This window comes from Adiantum capillus-veneris, chromosome 4 (genome assembly GCF_014529385.1).
Source record: "Adiantum capillus-veneris isolate H3 chromosome 4, ASM1452938v2, whole genome shotgun sequence".
In the NCBI taxonomy this organism is placed as follows: domain Eukaryota; kingdom Viridiplantae; phylum Streptophyta; class Polypodiopsida; order Polypodiales; family Pteridaceae; genus Adiantum; species Adiantum capillus-veneris.
In genome coordinates, this window is record NC_140934.1 from 137,537,139 (window position 1) to 137,557,389 (window position 20,251).

The following is a 20,251-nucleotide window of genomic DNA, read 5'->3' on the forward strand; positions in this document are numbered from 1 at the left end:
AGGCTAAATCAGGGGATGGGAGGAGAGAAAAGCTACACAGGTGGTCGGTAGTGTCATCTGAGCACACCCTGGAACATGGTGAAGAAAGGCTCAGGGCGCTAGAGTCGAAGGAAAGCCTCTCTGCGCTTCCACATGCGGTCGGAGCTGCCCTGGAGTCTCTCGAACTGTCCTCTAAGAGTATGGATCAGCTCTAGCCAAAGATCCCGAACAGTCTCTGCTAGTGGTACAGGACGAGCCTCGAAGATGCGGAAGCAACGGGCCCGCCAGATGAACCACAGTGTCAGGCCGCAGATGAGCTCCCAACACTCCTCTCCCTCACTGCACCATTCCTGTGGCGTAAGCTCTGTAGCAGGCTGGAGTGTAGGTTGACCCCCCTGCATCATTATCATCCTGCTGGTGGAGGATAGCTCAAACTGAAGTGTCGGGCCCGTGCGAGTGGACCAAGCAGCTGCCCCCCAAGTGTACTGTCGAGCAGTGGAAAGAGCTGACACCAGCCGAAGAACACGAAGCCAAAGCTATTGTGCCAAAGGACAGTCCCAAAGACAGTGACGCTGACCTCCACAAGATGGTCACAAGCTGCACATGCTGCCGAGAGACCACTATGTACAAGCCAGCTCCCGACTATTGTGGCTCGGTGTGCAACCAGCCACTGGAACAAAGTGACTCGCCTTGGCTCTCTGGAGTCCCACAACCTCTCCAAAAAAGCTGCCAAGAACTCACCTGTCTCCTCCTGCCAATGAGGTGCTGCAGCAGGACGAGCCTCTCTGCACTGCCAATATGTGTCGTCCCAATCGAACAGTGTACTGAAAGAAAGGGACACCTTGATGGTCTGCTGATCCCTCCAAAACCACTCTCTAGGATCCCACTGTACTCGTGCCAGTGGATAGCTCTCCCAAGACCACAGTCTCCAGTGGCCAGTCGCAAGAGCTGCTGGGTCAGGATCTATGACACCAGTCATCCCGCAGATGCCCACCACTCAGATCCTCTGAAAACAGCACTCTGGCACCTGTGGGGCCTCTACTACAACTCAGTGTAAGCGTCCCCCACCCTGTAGCTCGAAAAACAGGGAGGGTACAGTCTCTGAGCAAGCCCGAACTGAGATCAGATACTCCAGTCGCGTGAAGGTCCCCATCCATTTGGGCGCTGCTGACTCGAGAGGTGTGAGCCACTCAGCTTGTACTGCCTCAGAAATGTCCTAACACATGCTCTGCACCCCTCTCATGCTATGTAGCTGGATGCCCTGAAGCTCCTCTAACAAGCCTGAAAACTGTAGCCAGTCACCTAGAGTGCGTGCTGGACCATCTACCATTGAACCCCAGGAAACATGATGTAAGGTGCAACGGAAGTGAATGTTGAACTTTGCTCAAGATGAGTGCTCAGAACTGTGCTCAAGGTTCCTTTTACTTACGGAAGGGAGAGCCTTCCGTTCCTTTAGTGAGAGAGTGCAATGGACACAAACAAAGTGGATAAACACTGTGAATGAAGGTGTTGACACTGAGACATAGAGAGAATAGAATACAACACCAGAAAAGTTGTCAAACCCTCCTACGAAGGCCCCACTCTCTATGGCGAGAGCGGTCTACTATGATTGCACAAATCTCTACAATGCTTGGACTTGCCGACGATGTCGACGACGATGAGGACGACGACAAGACGGGCTAATATCTGAAAATGCTAATGATTGAAATCTGCAAATCTTTATCTACTGAATTCTAACTCTATGTCGGTGATGATGTCGATGACAACGACGCGACGACGACGCGCTAAACTCGCAGGTGCTGAAATCTGCGTTTTCCGGGCTGAAACTGCAAACTTCGCAGGATCTGACCGTGCGGCGAGGATCAGCTGCGGAAAGGTGAGATCTACGAGGTTCGGGGGTTCTATTGCGATGTGTCTATGCTGAAAACTGAAAACGCTGGTGTTCCTAATGTCCTAGTCGCGAAGGTCTGCAAAAACGCTACAGTTGATCTGCAAACCAAAAACGCTAGGGGCTGAAATCTGTCCTTGCTGATGGAACTGCTAACGCTAGGGCTGATCTGCTGTTGTGAGGGAATCTGCTAATGCTAGGGCTAATCTTCTGTCTATTGTCGCCGTGAACCTGCAAGTGCAAAAACGCTGGCTGATCTGGTGCAAAAACACCAGGCATTCTGCAATGCTGAAAACGCTAGAGTTGTCGCGGGGTTGGTCTTGCTGAGAAGTTGCCTGTTGAGCAAGGTGCTCCTGCTGCCTGTTCTGCCAGAAAGTGCTAACTTTGGTTTGCTTATATATTATCTTAGCAAAATTGCCCTACGTAGTTCCCAACAATAAAATAAGTGAACAATGTCAAAAATAGGAGAGAGATATCTCCCTTTCTTGGGCTTATTTGGCTTTGCTTCTGCTTCGGAGGCAGTTCTTTTCTTCTTTTGCGAAGAAGAAGTAGAGGTAGGCTGCTCATGGAGAGCCTTCTGCTTGGCATGGTAAGTGCTTTGCTCCATCTTCCTGGGAGTACCCTTGTCATGTATTCCATCAGCTATGCGAGCTGATTCCATAAGTATCTGCAAGTTACCCCGAGGGTAAAGCTTCATAGCCTTTTGCAAGGCTTCATGCAATCCTGCTTCAAACTTGCGTATCTTTTCCGAATCGTCAATCTTCTTGAATGGAGTGACTTTCAAGAGAACATCCCAAAACCTATCCACATAGCATGGAACGGTTTCGTTCTCTGACTGTGAGAGTCGATCCCATTCTTTCTTTACCTCTTCCTCATAGTCTGGAGGAAGGAACTCTGCGTAGAACTCCTTGAAAGCAGTCCAATCTTGGGGTTTGCGATCTTCCAGGATAAGGGTTAACCACCAACTGTTGGCGATGCCTTTCAGGTAAATACTCACATGGCGAAGCTTGGATCTTTCTTTAAAATTCCCTTCAGCAAATGAAACTTCGAATTGGCGGACAAAAGCCAAAGCTTTGTCATTATCACGCCGTCCATTGTAGGTGTCGAATTTCACATCTTTGTCTCCCGACTTGAATGTTTTCTGTCTGTGGTGCTTCTTCTTATGGTGCTCCTTCTTTCTATGCTTACACTCCTTGAGTACAGGAGTCCTTTCCCTTGAATGCACTTCTTGCTGCAACGGGTCGTCCAGAAACATGTCCTCTGGAGCGACGATGTCATCCAGATCCTTCATGAAAGAGAACTAAGGGGAATCAGGGGGATCCTGCTCTTGAACCTTTGGATTAAACCGCACATGACGTTCTCGAGGTTTCCTTCGCCTCTCGTGCATGTGGGAGGTTCCAATCAAAGGATCTTTCCTTGGTTCTGGCGCCTTTGGGTTCTGCGGGATTTCTCGCGACCCCATCAGCACTTTCTCCTTCCCTTTCTCAAGAGTATGGAGAATCTTTTGGACTTTTGGATGGGAGAGAGCTTTTTGCAACTCTTCCACCTGCTGTTGAAGATGAGAGAACTCTATCTCGCGTCCTCCCATTTCTGCAGTCTGCCAAGAGTCGTCAATCCCTTAAGGAAGAGAGAGATGACCTTGCTCTGATACCACTGTCACAAAAATACGGAAGCATAAACTGACTTTTAATTGTACTTCAAATACTCAAGAGAATTAGAGAGAGAGAGAGAGAAAGCTCGACACTTCATTGGGGACCAGAAGATGGGCTGGTCCCCCCCCCATAAAGAGATTTTCTTTATTACTAAGGGAGAATCTTTACAAGCACAAGAACAGGTCAATAGCCCGTCCTCTATTCTTTCTTTTCCAAGGTGGTAAGGTACATAAGGTACGGTATGTATTCGGTACGACCTGTACGTAGTACCGAATGGATAGAGTTGTTAGGTACGTAAAATTCGTATGTTTTTTTTTTTAATTCCAAAAACCTACAATACGGTCTATACTTGATAAAAAATTCATAAGTATCACTCCAAGGATGTTAGTTCACTATTCTATAAACCAAGGCAAAGCTTTCATACGAGTTCTTGATCGTGCTTGCCCTCCTATATTCACCACCGCAATGACATTCGTGTGTGCTCTATAAATGCAAGTTGTGTCGAAATGTTTACAAAACTAGGTGTTGAGATAAAGCTAAAGAAGGGCAAACCAAAAAACCCTGCCACAATAGGGTTTATTTCCACATATTACAAACAGCACTGCAGCCAAAAAAAAAAAAACAGTACAATATGAATCCGTACGGTACGGACGTACCGTACCGTACAGATCCGTACGTACGTACGGATCCTACCTTGTTCTTTTCTGCTTCTGACTGAGAGAGTGCGAAAGCTACTCTCTGAATACTGAGAGGATTTTCCCTCTGCTATGAGATTTTGGGAAGCTCTCGAAAACGAGAGTCTATCTTCCACAAAACTCAACGGAAGCTCTCGAAAATGAGAGTCTACCTTCCGCTAACTTAGTCCCTTAATGCATAATCATTCCTGCAACAAAAACAAGGGAGAAACACGCAAAATGCACGCACACATGCTTGCTGTAATTTTCTGCACATAACCTGAAAATGTTACCTGAGCACCTTTCAAAGCCGAAATAGAGACCTTTTCCGCGATGGAATTGCACGAAACTTTGTGTACGCGTAGTATAGGTAGAGAAGAACTAGATTCTATATGTATTTTGCTGAAATTCACCCTAAAGGAGGTGATTAAGGGCTAAAAACAGAGAATTTACAGCCACCACACTCTACGAAGAGAGTGCCTGCTGCAACTTCTCGCGATGAAACTTCACCAAAAGCTGGCTATGGCTATGAGAACCCTTGTTCTAGACAATGGGAGTACGAGGCCACTACATATGTCGCAAGGGACAGCTCTCAAGCTTCCATGGAGGGCTCCAATGCGTAGAGCATACTCACAATAGGGGGGATAGGAGCACTGCCAACACTGAAAATGAGGGAGAGGGGGCTCCTAAATAGCCATCAGGGAGAGGGGGCGCTAGGAAGAGAGAGAGGGTGAGAGTGAGTTAGTTTGCATTGATAAGTGTGCCATTAATAACTTAAAAACCCTTCAACTTTCACCTTTAAAAGTTCACAAACTATTAATGAAATGTGCAAATTGAACCACAACTGCACACATAGATACAATCCAATGAAACGGATTCTAAGGACCCCATCTCATTCTTGTGCTTGCACTAGCGCGCGTAATTTTCTGATCCTAAAATCTGAGGCTACTATCTACCCCTTCATTGAAGACCCGATTTCCCAATCACTACGGCTTCAGGGTATTTTCTGCTAGGGTCTCCTTGAGGTGCTCTGGCCCAAACTTGGGCGCACCTAAGGCCCCAGAAACTGCTAGATCTATTCTCATGTGTACACAACTAATTAGATAATTCTTTTCTCGTAAATACATTAATTATTTACAAAGGCTGACATAGTTACAATACCTTGCAATCTACCGCCTATTCCAGTTCCAAAGGCTTATTTGTCAAAGCTAGGAGAATTTTTGAATGAGAAAATTGAGCCTTCTTGTGCTCCATATTCAAATAGGTGGTTCACAATCTAAAAGAAGAATGATACTTTAGGCTTAGTTCACAACATGCAACCTGTAAACAAGATCACAAGCAAGAATGTGGCTACATGACCGATAGGAGTCGCTAAAGTCAACACCAACTTTGAAGAAGGTGAACTACGAATGTGGCAGGTCGGTCATTGTAAATATGGATACCGGTTCTACAGAGATTGGATAGGCAATAGGCCAAAATGATGAGAGGACCACAGGTATACGGTGAGGTTTGGAACTAAGGTACTAAGTCCTCGCTAAAAGAACTATCCTCAAATAAAGAGAGAGTTGTGGGGTGCGGTTACCACATAGAATGAGAAAGAATACATAATTGTTGCATGTGTAGTTGTAGAAACAAATTGTCTATCACTGCTTGGAATGATCACAAGTTGTTCGACGCCAGATTTTGTTGTGAATTGCGATGGATTGCCTACATTAAGACCTTAAATACTGAATTTAAGCATATTGCAAGTAGAGACAATGCAATGGCAGATATGTTGTCCAGGGCAAGGTACGAAGATGAAGAAGAGATAATTGATGAAGGCGATAATGTAGGCTCAAAGTTCTATTCCACTTCTCACGTCAAGGGTGATTCTTCTTGTATGTCTAATGCACTTGAGTCATTTTTAGAGGGGTTGTAGGAATGTGAGTGTTGCTCATTGGACGCTACTTAAGCACATTGAAAAAACAATATATTTGGTATGAAAGTTCAAAAGGATACGTAAAAAAGCTTATGGTTATTTTCTAAAGGATGGATACTTGTGGAAGCATCCAAAGAAAAGGGATACTATACCACAAAGAGTTATATTGTTAGGTGCAACGGAAGTGAATGTTGAACTTTGCTCAAGATGAGTGCTCCGAACTGTGCTTAAGGGTTCCTTTTACTTACGGAAGGGAGAGCCTTCCGTTCCTTTAGTGAGAGAGTGCAATGGACACAAACAAAGTGGATAAACACTGTGATTGAAGGTGTTGAGACTCAGAGATAGAGAGAAAAGAATACAACACCAGAAAAGTTGTCAAACCCTCCTAAGAAGGCCCCACTCTCTATGGCGAGAGAGGTCTACTATTGATTGCACAAATCTCTACAATGCTTGGACTTGCCGACGATGAGGACGACGATGAGACGGGCTGAAATCTGAAAATGCTAATGGCTGAAATCTGCAAATCTTTATCTACTGAATTCTGACTCTAAGTCGGTGACGATGTCGATGACGACGATGCGACGACGACGTGCTGAAAACGCAGATGCTGAAATCAGCGTTTTCTGGGATGAAATTATAAACCTTGATGAATCTCACCATGCGGCGAGGATCTGCTGCAGAAAGGTGAGATCTGCGAGGTTTGCAGGTTCTACTGTGATGCTTGTCTGTTGAAAACTGAAACCGCTAGTCTACTTGTTGATCTCGTCGTGATGGAACTGCAAAACGCTAAGGGCTGAACTGCAATCCAAAAACACTAGGACTGAATGTCTTCCTACGGTGGAAATCTGCCAACACTGGGCTGATCTACTGTGTGACCGTGGAATCTGCTATCTTCTGTTGTCGCCGGGGCTGATCTGCTATACAAAACGCCAGGGCTGATCTGTCTTGCAAAAACACAAGCTTCTCATATGGGCTGGAAACGCTAGGTCTGTTGCGGGGGTTGGTCTTGCTGAGAAGTTGCCTGTTGAGCGAGTGCTCCTGCTGCCTCTTCCGCCAGAAAGTGCTAGCACTAGGTTTCTATATATACAAACTTAGCAAAATTGCCCTACCAAGTTTCCAACAAAAGTCACTTAAAAATAATAAGTGGAAAATGTCAAAAAAAGGAAAAATAGGTCTATGCACTGTAGAAATGCTACTGATGGGTTCTGACTCGAATCTGATGGTCATGCTGTGTGCAACCAAATGATATGCATCTAATCTAAGTGTCTGCACATGCGCGGTCTGCGAACAGACTCACAAAAGTGCCAGATCACTTCCTATTCTAGACTGACTTGACTAAACTAAATCCTGGTCATGCTATAGCTTGTCTACGGACACACAGGATTGGATGTGTCACGTGACATCTCCTCCTTTTCAAAGTGAGGTACTGGTACCGAACTGTATGGCGTCGAGGGAGATCGCCAACAGCGTGTGGAATCCTGGAAAGGACTCTTCGTCGGCCCACTCTGATGTGTGGGTCATGCGATACTTGAACTTCATAAAGGTCTGCAACGCTTGCTTCTTTTGGCCACACCGAAAGCGGCACAAAGTCATCTGCGGCTGCTTCAATGCTTCAACTTCGTCTTTAGTCATACGTCTACCTTCTTCAAGAATCTTCGAGGATGAAAATTCCTGAAACCACTTTCAACATAAAAACATGAACATACCCATTCCATGTAAAGTGACTGGAAAAGCTCTTGTCTTTCGAAAAAACTGTGCATGCAATGTAGATGAACATAGAGACGGAGTGTCAAACCGTTCATCAAACACATGCAAACAATGGGATCGAATCTTGACTTTCTGATCCAAATCAATCAACTGTGGCAAATCACAATGGAAATGCCAATGCTTGGTGCTCAATCCTTCTTGTGCTCTTTCTACGACTATGTCATGCCAAGGAAGAGACATGGAATGTGACTTCCTTGAATGCACACTTTTCAGCTTTTCATGAGAAATCCGCATACAGTCGTGCTCATTTATGAGTGAATCGTGCTCAACGTACAATATGGCATGCCCATGAAAAGGGATCACATAAAGACGCTGACTAAAATACAGGAAACGACCAGGAATGAAACACTCGAACAATGCGTGCTGACGAATCACTCAAACACATGATACTTCTTGTGCAGGTTCTTTGAACCTAGGCTCGAGAGCCAAGATCGGTTCTTCGTGTTTGATTGAATCTTCCTGTGGGGGTTCTGTGGACCTCGACTCGAGAGCCAAGATCGGTTCTTCGTGATTGATCAAATCTGCAATGAGGTTAGCTTCACTAGAGAAAGTATCAACTAACACATCATCCTTGTGAACAATCACATCATCTTCATGCAAATCATCATGCTTGTCATTATCATTCAAATCATCATGCTTATCATTATCATTCAAATCGTCATGCAATTCATCATGCAAATTCTGTGTGTTTTGCTTTGGAGAAGACGAGACTGAGAGAGTCTCCTTCACCTGTTCCTTTTCAAACTGCGCCTGCACAATAGAAAAAAGTCGCAACAACTCTTTCATGTGTTGGGTGCTCTATGCTTCATACGCTAACCGTCTTTCTTCGCACTTGCGATCCAATTCAACTAGGCTTTCTTTGTACTTTCTGTCTGCTTGCTCACGCTCACGCGCTATGGCTGCCATTCTTTCTTCGTATTTACGTTTTATGGCTACCATACTATCGTCGCTTTCTAGCTCCCTGTCCATCATCATCTTGACGAAAGCATCCATAGGAGTTAGTGCAATCCTTGGCGTAGATGGGGAAGGAGGAGGGTCGAAAAAACCTCCTGGCGGAGGAAATTCTTCTTCGCCACCCTCATGCTCACCACCTCCAAGCGAAGTATCCATTCCGCTTCGAGTGATCACCACCCACTGAAGTCTTGGGTTCTTAAGTTCACAAGGAACTTGGGTTCTTGGGTTCTTGAGGTTCTAGGGGTCTTGAGGGTCTTGGGTTCTTGGGTTCTTGGGTCCTTGAGTCTTGAGGTTCTTCTTTAGCTTGCAATCTATGTTAGAGAAGGATCTTCTCTATACCCGAGCTCTTCTCTTTCCCACGGGCGCACCCCTTGGAGGCCTTGCGCTCACATCAAGGTTGCTTTTTCCCACCACATGTGGATTCGCTAAGTGCACGGTCCGCTCTCAATGAGTGAAAAGAGGCACAAGGGGAGGCTGGACAAACCCTTCTTTCTTAAGTTTCCTGTCACTCTTCAAAAACACGATTAGGAATCGACACGCACAAGAGGACTTGGCTTACGCGCGACCGCTACAAGCAAAAAAATATATGTGGTTCTTGTGGTTCTTTCCTTGGGTGATACAAAACACTGTCAAAGCTCTGATACCAATGTAAGGTGCAGCAGAGGTGAATGTTGAACTTTGCTCAAGATGAGTGCTCCGAATTGTGCTCAAGGGTTCCTTTTACTTACGGAAGGGAGAGCCTTCCGTTCCTTTAGTAAGAGAGTGCAATGGACACAAACAAAGTGGATAAACACTGTGAATGAAGGTGCTGAGACTGAGAGATAGAGGGACAAGAATACGACACCAGAAAAGTTGTCAAACCCTCCTCCGAAGGCCCCACTCTTTATGGCGAGAGCGGTCTACTATTGATTGCACAAATCTCTACAATGCTTGGACTTGCCGACGATGTCGACGACGATGAGGACGACGAGACGGGCTGAAATCTGAAAATGCTAATGGCTGAAATCTGCAAATCTTTATTTGCGGAATTCTGACTCTATGTCGATGACGACGATGCGACGGCGACGCGCTGAAACGCAGATGCTGAAATCAGCGTTTTCCGGGCTGAAATTGTAAACCTTGATGAATCTCACCGTGCGGCAAGGATCTGCTGCGGGAAGGTGAGATCTGCGAGGTTTGGGGGTTCTACTATGATGCTTGACTGCTGAAAACTGAAAACGCTGCTCTACTTGTTGATCTCGTCGTCATGGAGCTGCAAAATGATAAGGGCTGAACTTCAATCCAAAAACGCTAGGGCTGAATGTCTTCCTGCGGTGGAAATCTCCTAACGTTGGGCTTATTTGTTGTGTGACCATGGAATCTGCTATCTTCTGTTGTCGTCGGGGCTGATCTGCTATACAAAACGCCAAGGCTGATCTGTCTTGCAAAAATGCTAGCTTCTCAGATGGGCTGGAAACGCTAGGTCTGTTGCGAGGGTTGGTCTTGCTGAGAAGTTGCCTGTTGAGCAAGTGCTCTTGCTGCCTCTTCCGCCAGAAAGTGCTAGCACTAGGTTTCTATATATACAAACTTAGCAAAATTGCCCTACCTAGTTTCCAACAAAAGTCACTTAAAAATAATAAGTGGAAAATGTCAAAAATAGGAAAAATAGGTCTATGCACTGTAAAAATGCTATTGATGGGTTCTGACTAGAATCTGATGGTCATGATGTGTGCAACCAGAGGATATGCATCTAATCTAAGTGTCTAGACATGCGCGGTCTGCGAACAGACTCACAAAAGTGCCAGCTCACTTCCTATTCTAGACTGACTTGACTGAACTGAACCCTTGTCATGCTATAGCTTGTCCACGGACACATAGGGTTGGATGTGTCACGTGACATATATGTGATAGGAAAACCCAAATGGAGCTCTTAAAAGAGTTTCATGATAGTCTTTGGGCTGGTCATCGAGGCATTTGGGCAACCTTTTCCAAATTGAAGGAGAAGTACTTGTGGAAAGCTATGTATAAAGATGTAACACACTTTCTGGAAACCTGTGAGACATGTCAAATGTATTCAAACATCAAGTAACGGAATGAGTTGCATCTTACGTATTCACTAGCTGTGCACTACAAATGGGTTGTGGATTTAGTCACAATGCCTTTGGGATTTTGGCAGATGAGGTACTCGGTCCTTGCACGAGAGGACTTGATTAACCAAGTTGAAAGAAGACTCCATTATAAACACCAAAGCTCCCGAGGTGTGCACCATATCCCACATAGTGGGCTCAACAAAACGATAATAGATCCTAGTCCCACGTACCCAAATATAATTAACAAAATCAACCATTAATAGGCTACTTAAGGACCTCTCTTCTTAAGCAAGAAAAGAGAAACTAAATGCTCTGATACCAATGTAATGGAAATGGCCTATGAACTTTGAGAATAGCAAAATTAAGAGAATTAGAGTGAGCATTTTTGTGAGATTATTTTGAGAACTTGGAAGGTGAACTTAATTGATGGTAGCAACATAAACATAGTACTTAATTAACTTGGCATGAACAATACTTTTGCAAGAGAAAGAGTATTAGAGAATATGACAGCATTGAGAACAAAAAGCACAAAAGGTGTATGTAAATTCTTCCTTGATGATGTGATTTGTGGCTATGGTTGTGTAGGAAAGTAACAACAGATAGGAATGAATTGGTTGTTATAGAAGCAAAGAAATTCTTCTTCCGCATTGAAATCAAGCTTTTTGTCATTGCTTATAATACAGAAGGTAATGGGAAGAGTGAACAAGTGCATCCTCCAATCATCAAAGCTTTGGCTAAGGCTTCCGAGCGAAAACTTGGTGAGTAGCCAAGATTGTTGCCATATGCTTTATGGATTACTGATCACACAACAAATAGCTCTATAACCGGTTATATGCTTACAAAGTAGATGTATGGTCAAAAACATGTCATGTCAATTGAAGAAGCAATTTCCACATGGAATGTGCTACCTTGGCATGGGATTAGCAGGAAAGAGCTTCTTGCCTTACATATAAGGCAACTCAAAAGAAGGCCTGAAGACATTGAGTTTGCAAATTTGCGCTTGGAGAATGCAAGCATGAAGAACAAAGAATACTTTGATAAGACACACAGGCTTAGAAAAAAGGAAATTGAAGAGGGTGATTGGGTTTTGATGTATGATAGTAGTCTTGAGAACCAGTATACTATTATGCGAAAGCTCTCAAAAAGATAGTTTGGACCATACGTAGTAAAGCATGTGAACGGAAATGCTACTTATACCCTGGGACAGAGCTAAAGGTTCCTATTGCTGGGAAAAGAATCAAAATGTTCAAAAGAAAAGGTAAGAATGATCCATTTCTTTTGCAGAGGAAGATGAAGAGGAAATATGTCAAGTGATTTTAAGAAAGACGAAAGTGAGAACGACATAAATGATTAAACCTACAAAAACCAAAGTGAGACACATACAGGAAGATGTGCAGGTTTAGAGGGGATGGATGTCGTACCGTGGCACGGGCGTCATAGGAACGGATACTATGATCCATTTTTATATGCATGGTAACATTTTTTATAATATAAATAAATTTGTGTGTTATAAGACTAAATTACCTATTTCGTTTACCTTTCTAAAATTTACTGCCAAAATTTATGAGGATATAAAGCCTTAATGGCTGTAGCCTATGAGTTTCATAATTTTACTTATCTGCTTTAATTTTATATCTAGATCATATAGTTACCATGATTTACTAGACTTTTTCTATTTTCTAATTTATCATGTTTTATTTTCTACTTTTTGTTAATATTATTTCTTTTTGTGATACATACAAACAATTAGACACTCTTTTTATAAAAATGATATATGGAAATATAAGAGGACGGCCGGCGGCCCCAAACTCGAGCCGCCGGACCAGGTACAACCTAGACTATGGGTGGCCAACCCGGAGGCATACTAGCCGTACAAGTATGCCCTAGACCTATGTGAAGCAGGAGAGTGGTGTAAATCTAAGACCCCTCTCAACACCTGATGCTGAACAAACCGCATGAAGCCGAAGATGTGGCAAGTGATGAAGATGTCTGCTGCAATGTCCACAGAAGGGCAATACTCCGGCGAACTCCGCGAGTGTAGCAGCAGTCTGGGGTGTTCTGACCGCCAAGAGATCTCCATGGTAAAGTGCTGTCACGAGCAATGTAGCAAACTATTGTACTCCGCCGATACAAGGTGAAGATACTGCGTGAAGGTCCCGAACTGAGTGAAAACAACTCCTTGTCGTAAAAGAAGTGTCAATAGACTTGCAAGTGTCCTACCCAATAGGATCTGCGGTGTCTGCAGTCAAACCGTATGGAGAAAATGGAGAAGCCCAAGAACCGTCATGAGCATGACCGGAAGCCTATCAATGCATGAACTTGAAAACCAATGTGGCCAGGTGGCTAAGCTTTGTAAAACTCCAAGAAGGTACGAATCTGCGCAATAAACGTCCTCCGAAACAAGGAAAGCCAAACTAAACAATCTGCATTGTAGAAGCTACCGTAAGCTGTAGCAGTCACCAATAGACCACACGGACCACCATCGGATGATGTCATATCAGTAGGTAGGGTAATCCAAGATGAGAGGAAAGCCAGACTCACTAGTCTACGCTATAAAGGGCCTCTGAGAAGAGGTGTGGTCAGACCAAGCTGTCTGCACCGTAATCATCCTGTAGAGGAACGGAAGCGACTGAGCAGTCTGCGTTGTGAAGATCCTCTAAGAAGAGGAAAGGCTAGACCAATTTGTCTGCTCCGTCTCGCCTGTATCTCCTGCCTCCAATCCTCGAGTGTTACCCAAAATAGAATGCGCGTCAAACTGTGACTCGGTGTGGCTCTCAAATGTGAATGAGTTGGGAGTGGCCTACTGCCCAGGTCGGGGGATAAGTCTATTGTAAGGTTATCGAGGGTGAGTGTTGAAGGTAGCAATCGAAATGATCACGAGTGTAGAAGAGCAACTGCACTACCATCCAAGCCAAGCTCAGAGTGACTTTGGATGTAGTCGCGTAACGATGCGTGATCTCCCGCATCTTGCCTGATCTCCCGTATCTCGCAGGTAAACTCTCCAAGAGAGTCTAAAGCACTGAAGTCCCGCTCCAGTCTGTAGATCCACGCAATGAGCCTGTCCAAGAAGAGATCCAAGATCCTCTCCCTAAGTCCATGTAGATGCTCCTGTGTAAGCAAGTGATTGGACGTGTCGTGGTCAAGTGGTAAGTGTCTGTCCACCCAAGATGGTGGTGTCTTCTCTGGGAATGTCAAAATACCATATGCCATGAGCATGGCCATATCTCGTGTGAACTCCTCTAATGAGTGCATAGGTGTATCCATAGCAAACCACAAGTCACCACCCCCTCTGGAGTGCGCAACCGCTGAATGATAGTTGGAATGAATGGATCTCCCAAGGATTGTATGCCCGTAGATGATCTAGCTGATGCCGAAGATACTGTGTACTGCAACAGCCACTGAGAGACCACACAGACCACTACTGGACGGTGTCCTATCAAGAGGTAGCTTCATCCTCTGTGAAAAACACAAGCCAAGAGGCTGCTGTCCACCCAAAAACGCAACTGCGAGGTGATGAAAACGCTGCTGTCCAGCGATTTGCAGCGTGCTCGTACGCTCCCGGCAGGGTCCGGAGCGGTGCAGAGGGTGTAGGAAGGGTGGGGAATCAATGTTACAACCCCATGTGGGCTGAAAACAGAGAAAACAGCAGGTGTTGATGGCTGAAATCCAGTGGAAATGCAGAGGATTTTCAATGGCAACGCACCGGATGCGAAGCCGCTTGGGAAAGCAAGCTTGAAATGGTGGGCAGGGCCTAGCGCTCTCCTTGTCTGTGCTGGAAACGCGGCAGCTGTCCAAAAACGCAGCTCCCCGAATAACGTAGATAGGTTGGGGTGTTTCTCCGCAACAAAAGAGCCCAAAAAGTGTAACGCTTGCTGCGAAAAGAAAAAACGCTGACTTGATCTGCAAAAACACAGGTGGAAGGGGGGTCCTCCGCAATGAAAAACTCCCAATTTCGCCGCTTGCCTGGCTTTTTGCAAAACGCTGGCAGATTTGGCTCCAATTGCAGACACAGTGGTAGATCTGATCTTGGGAGGGGTACCTGATGCGATGATGAAGCGCTAGTCCCACACGATGGAAAGGCGAAGCTCTGATACCATGTGAGAGTGTGCGTGTGCGGAAGAGAGAGAGAGAGAGAGAGAGAGAGAGAGAGTAGACCACAAACGCAAGATATGGTGAAGAGGAGGGCAGTCCCCCCATGACTACCATGAGCAGAAGACCCAATACAATCATATGATCTCTGTGAGATGAGATATGTGAAAGTGGGTACCCCCCTGCCCCTATAAATAGGTGCCCAAGTGGAGGTATGGCAAGGCCTGATAAAAATCCCCACGACCCAACAAAAACATGATATATGGAACTATATGAGGGCGCCCGAACAAAGTGGGGCGGCCGGAGCAGGTACAACCTAGACTATGGGTGGCCAGCACGAAGGCATACTAGCCGTACAAGTATACCCTAGACCTATGTGAAGCAGCAGAGTGGTGTAAATCCAACACCATGATGTGTCTATTCTTGGAGCCATAAGGAAATTCAAGGTTCAAAGTCATGCTTACATACACCATGATGTGTCTATTCTTCGAGCCATAAGAAAGTTTAACGAAAAGGGGTCTACTCAAAGACTTTTGCACAGACAAAAATACACGTTTTTGTAGAATTTTTGGCGTCCATTTTCCATTCGAATCTAAAAAAGTGTTCAACATAAAAGTTGTAGCTTGTGAGCTAAAAATTATGCTGAAATTTTTTCATAAATTTTGCACATATAGCCGAAAAGATATAATCAAAATGGTGGATCCCAATTTGCATGTCCACACCAAAAGAACTGGTCATTTCAACTCTGTTCATCTCCTAATTACATTGAATCAAGCGAAACTCTTGAGGGTTCTCTCTATCTATATAAAGGAACCTCTTCTCCCTTGTAAAGCAATCAAGAGTTAGTCAATGGAGTGATGCTAGTGGGAGGGAGTGAGACATAGAGAGGACCCTAACTGCTACGTATGCCTTGAGGAAGCTCTAGCTAAAGTTACAAGCACACATATATTTTGACAAGACTATGATAGTCTAATGTACACATCGTTCACTCATCAATAAAATAATTTGATTGTACTAAGAAAGTGTCAAAGGCTATTAATCGTTTGCCTCTTCGACAAATCAACAACATACTTGTGGGCGTATTGTGTAAAGCGTTACTCTTTACATTCGTTGTTCTTCTATCTCTCCATCTATCTCGCTCTCTAACCAAATCTATCACCCTCTCCTTTGCATTCTTTGTCATTCTCTATCTCCATCTATCTTCCTCATATCCTAGCTATCGGCCATAACTTACATTATCTTGAATGAATAACCCACACAATGCCGACCTTCACCGTTCCCATTTTGTGCAATCTCTTAGGATTAATGTGAATTTAAGTCATAAAATTCACTTCCAACAAAGAATTGTATTTCTTTTTGGACCTGAAAGATTACAAGAAATTCTTCTCTCTCGACTTCCCATTATTCTACCACTCCTAAATTATTCTAGTTTCTAATTCATTCGATGTGCACATATTTATTTTGCTATAGAGGGTGAGTCTTGCTTGATTTTCAAGACTTATATACACTCGCTAGACAAAATATATACATCATTGTGAGCACAAAATTACAGTTTCAAAGAACAATTCGAGGATTGTTTGGGCGACAAAGGTTAGCCGCTATAAATGCATCAATAAATCCTTTAATTTTACCCTTGATTAGATATGATCTAAGCTTGGATGTTTTCATCTTCCTCTTACTTTGAGAATTCTATAAGTACATGAGTGGGTGGGAGAGAGAATTCTATGGCTGTACTTTAAGTATTTATCACCAAATACCACACTTCATTAAGTGACACCGATGTATATTATTGGCTACGTTAGCATGCATATAGAAATGATTCATAGCATCCGTTCCCATGATGTCATTACACCGTGAACTGCAAATTGAATTGCACACAAGCTGCGACGGCGTCATGCTGCACACAAGGGGCTTTGCACGGAGCAGAGGAGCATAAGCAGCTTTCCGCAAAGGTGAGGGGCTAAAGAGGGGACACAAACAAACAAGGAAAATTATGTTATATGGGCGTAGAGTACCTCCTGTAAACGGACCTCCACTGTTCCTCCTCCATCTGGATTCTGCAGATAATTCAAATACTATATACTCATCTATTATGCCTCCTAGAGACAGGGCTGGATAGGGATAGGGCCCTCCTATGAGGAACAATTTCCTCTCTGCCAAATCACATAAACCTTGAGCCCTAGGAAATATTTTAATGTGATTCAAATCCCAAGTGTTAGTAGTTGAAATATCGTTGTAATTTGTATTATGTAGTTGAACTTCATTGTAACCTTCTATTTTAAAGTAAGCGACATTGGTGTATATGCCATCAAGGTGGCTCTTGATGGGAAATATTGAGAGAGAGAGAGAGAGAGAGAGAGAGAGAGAGAGAGAGAGAGAGAACCTGAATTGCGGACCATAACACCAAGGTGCACTATCCCAGACTTGTCCTTGAGAAGGGTAGCCCTATCAACAGAGGAAGGAATATGGCAAAGCCCAAACAGCTCCAGATCCTCCTTCACAATTCCTAGGGCAGAGGAGCACTCCTCTCTCACCTTGGGTAACATCACATCCAGATCCCAATGTTGTGTTTCTACACTTTCATTGCTTGTACTGATGCCTCGACTGCACATGTAGTTTGTGTGCACACCTTGACTTCCACAGAAATCACCAAGTGCCCCAAGCTTACAGGATCCTGCTAGTATGGTATCATCACCACAGCCCCTATTTCCACAAGACAGAGGAGCCCCAGGTTGTGCCCCTTCTCTGCTGCCACTTTCTATGCTAGTTTCTTCAATGTGCATTATTTTGGCCTCTTTCGACTCGCCTCCCCCTTCCTGGCCCCGCCTACGTCCTCCTCGTTTCTTGTGGCCCTTTTTTCTGGATTTGCCACCTCCTGCATGCGGTGAGGAATTTGCAGCTGCCATCAACCTTGGTGAAGGGCTAGCCCCTACTATCGTTCTTGGTGATGGACTTGCTGCCATTGCCGATCTTGGCGATGTCAAAAAATCTGTGCAACTGAAGCAACCTGTTCAAAATACAGAAAAGATTAAACACTGCTACACAAACAGACCCATGCAAATTGGCACACTGGACTTACTACATGCACATAATATGCATCCACAATCACATGCACATATAAACAAGCTTTGACACGTACATCTACAAAGCCTTTAAAGTTAAAAAGGACAGAGAGGACCAATGTTAGGAAACTTGGGAGGGTTTAAGGTTGAACAAGAAGTTAACATGGAGCAGTCTTACTGTTTGCTATTCTCAAACCTGCCATCTGTATCTGTGAAGTTGTTGCCAAATAGGGCACATCATGGCTTTGCATGCACTCACAAGCAATGTTGTCTATCTTCAGATCTACCTGCTGATTAGAGGTGTTGTCACTTGAAACTCCTTGACATAGGTAGCGACTGCGGGCTCTCGTAGCCCCTTTTTCTGTAAGGAAGGCATGTGAAATGACAGAGACACTGATGGCCATTCTGCCAAACTTGAGTAAAGTGACCTCGGTGTGTGTGTGTGTGTGTGTGTGTGTGTGTGTGTGTGTGTGTGCATGCTCATGTGTGTCAGTCTATAAGTGTCATGTAGTACTAAGTGTGAATGCTCACGCAAGTCAACCATTCAGAGACAGTTCATAAAGGCAGGAATGTGTCTCGGCTCTCCACGTGCATATGTGTGTGGCCATAAACATGTACTTCTGTGGACGTGCACTGGTTCCTGGGAGCATGTATGCACACATATGCACGCGCATCTGTATATGTTGACTCATTGAGTGCCCCTCAGATAGCTTGACAAGGCCCTTCTCTTCTGAATTTGTATACACCATGCAAAACCAGAAAATTTGATGACGAGCTCAAGTCATGAAAGCATCCACAGGGACCAGGTGTGACCATCTCTTTCATCCACTTTCACCAACTCTGTTTTTGCAACACAGAAACATAAGTCAATTTTTGTATTTCCTTTCACGTTGTTTTTAAAGGAACGAAAAGCTAAGGATACAAACAGCAAGATTGGAGGGAGCCAATATGCTCTTCATACCAGCACACCTGTGATGCATGAACGAAAACTCCTCTCCTTGAATTCATAAAACGTACCACAAAAAAATTTAAATGTTGTTAAGGTGCAAGTTTCGTGCAATAATGTTGATTGTTTTTAAACAATTAGGAAAATTTGTCTTGCTTTGGACAATTTCTATCCCAAACCTACTGATTCTAAAACATGATGTTATCTTAATTGTGAGTTATTCCTAGGCTACCTTAACTATGAAAATTGACAGTTGCAATTGTTTAAACACACCTACGAGCGGGGGGGGGGGGGGGGGGGGGGGGGGGGGGGGGGGGGGGGTGGTGTTCACATCTATAAAAAGCCAACACAGCCTATGAGACCAAACTAGTACATAGAATGAACGAAATCCCTCACTAGGGACAACTAGAAAAGTAGGCCTAAAGCCGAAGGCTGAAATGAGCTACCTATCTAAAATTATTTCCCTAGCGTAGCCGCCAGGTCTGACACATTGTATTGGGTCTTCTGCTCATGGTAGCCATGGGAGCTGATCGCCCCCTCTTCACCATATTTTGGTTTGTGGTCTACTATCTCTCTCCTCTCCTCTCTCACGCTTCCGCACACGCGCATTCTCACATGGTATCAGCAGCTTCAGGCTCTTCATGTCCAAGGCGCATCTCCGCATCAAGTTTCCTCCAAGGGATCAGCACAATCAGCATTTTCTGAAAATCTGCCAGCGTTTTTGCAAAAAGCCAGGCAAGCGACGAAATCTGGAGTTTTTCATCTCGGAGGACCCCCCCCCCAAACTGAGTTTTTGCAGATCAGGCCAGCGTTTTTGCTTCTAGCTGCCAGCGCTACCTCTGTTGGGCACTTTCGTCGCCGGAACACCCCTCCCTCTACTTGGGTTTTTGGGGCTGAAATGCCAGTGTTTTTGGGACAGCAGTGCAGTGTTTTTGCAAGAGGGGGCAGCGTTGGGCCTTGCCAATTGGATCTTGCTTTCCCACACGGCTTCGCATCCGGTGCGTTGCCGTCGAGAATCCTCCTCATCTACTACAGATTTCAACCATTCTACACCTGCTGTTTTCTCTGTTTTCAGCCTGTTAGAGGTTGTTACTTTGATTCCCCACCCTCCCCAGACCCTCTGCACCGCTCCGGACCCTGCCGGGAGCGTACGAGCATGCTGAAAATCGCTGGACAGCAGCGTTTTCATTACCTCGCATTGCGTTTTTTGGGTGGACAGCAGACTTTTGGCTTGTGTTTTTCATAGAGGATGA

At 44.7% G+C, this 20,251-nt stretch overlaps 1 protein-coding gene across 10 annotated transcripts in view; it reads right to left on the minus strand.

Annotated features, from left to right (window-relative positions):
- The window catches only part of LOC147460040 (uncharacterized), a 111,838-nt gene that overhangs the window by 44,173 nt on the left and 47,414 nt on the right, over positions 1–20,251 (minus strand). For 8 of the 10 annotated variants that reach the window (XR_015187929.1, XR_015187927.1, XR_015187928.1 and 5 more), the window contains exons 2-3: positions 18,231–18,892; positions 17,374–17,997 (exon numbers count right to left, since the gene is read on the minus strand). Coding sequence is in view for 5 of the 10 variants with exons in the window: in XM_086511200.1 (XP_086367326.1) it covers positions 17,374–17,997; positions 18,231–18,456 (850 nt within the window). In the remaining 5 variants the exon portion in view is untranslated. Of the gene's footprint in view, positions 1–17,373; positions 17,998–18,230; positions 18,893–18,978; positions 19,000–20,251 lie in introns of those variants that run through there. The other 2 variants (XM_086511198.1, XM_086511199.1) reach the window with 2 other exon arrangements.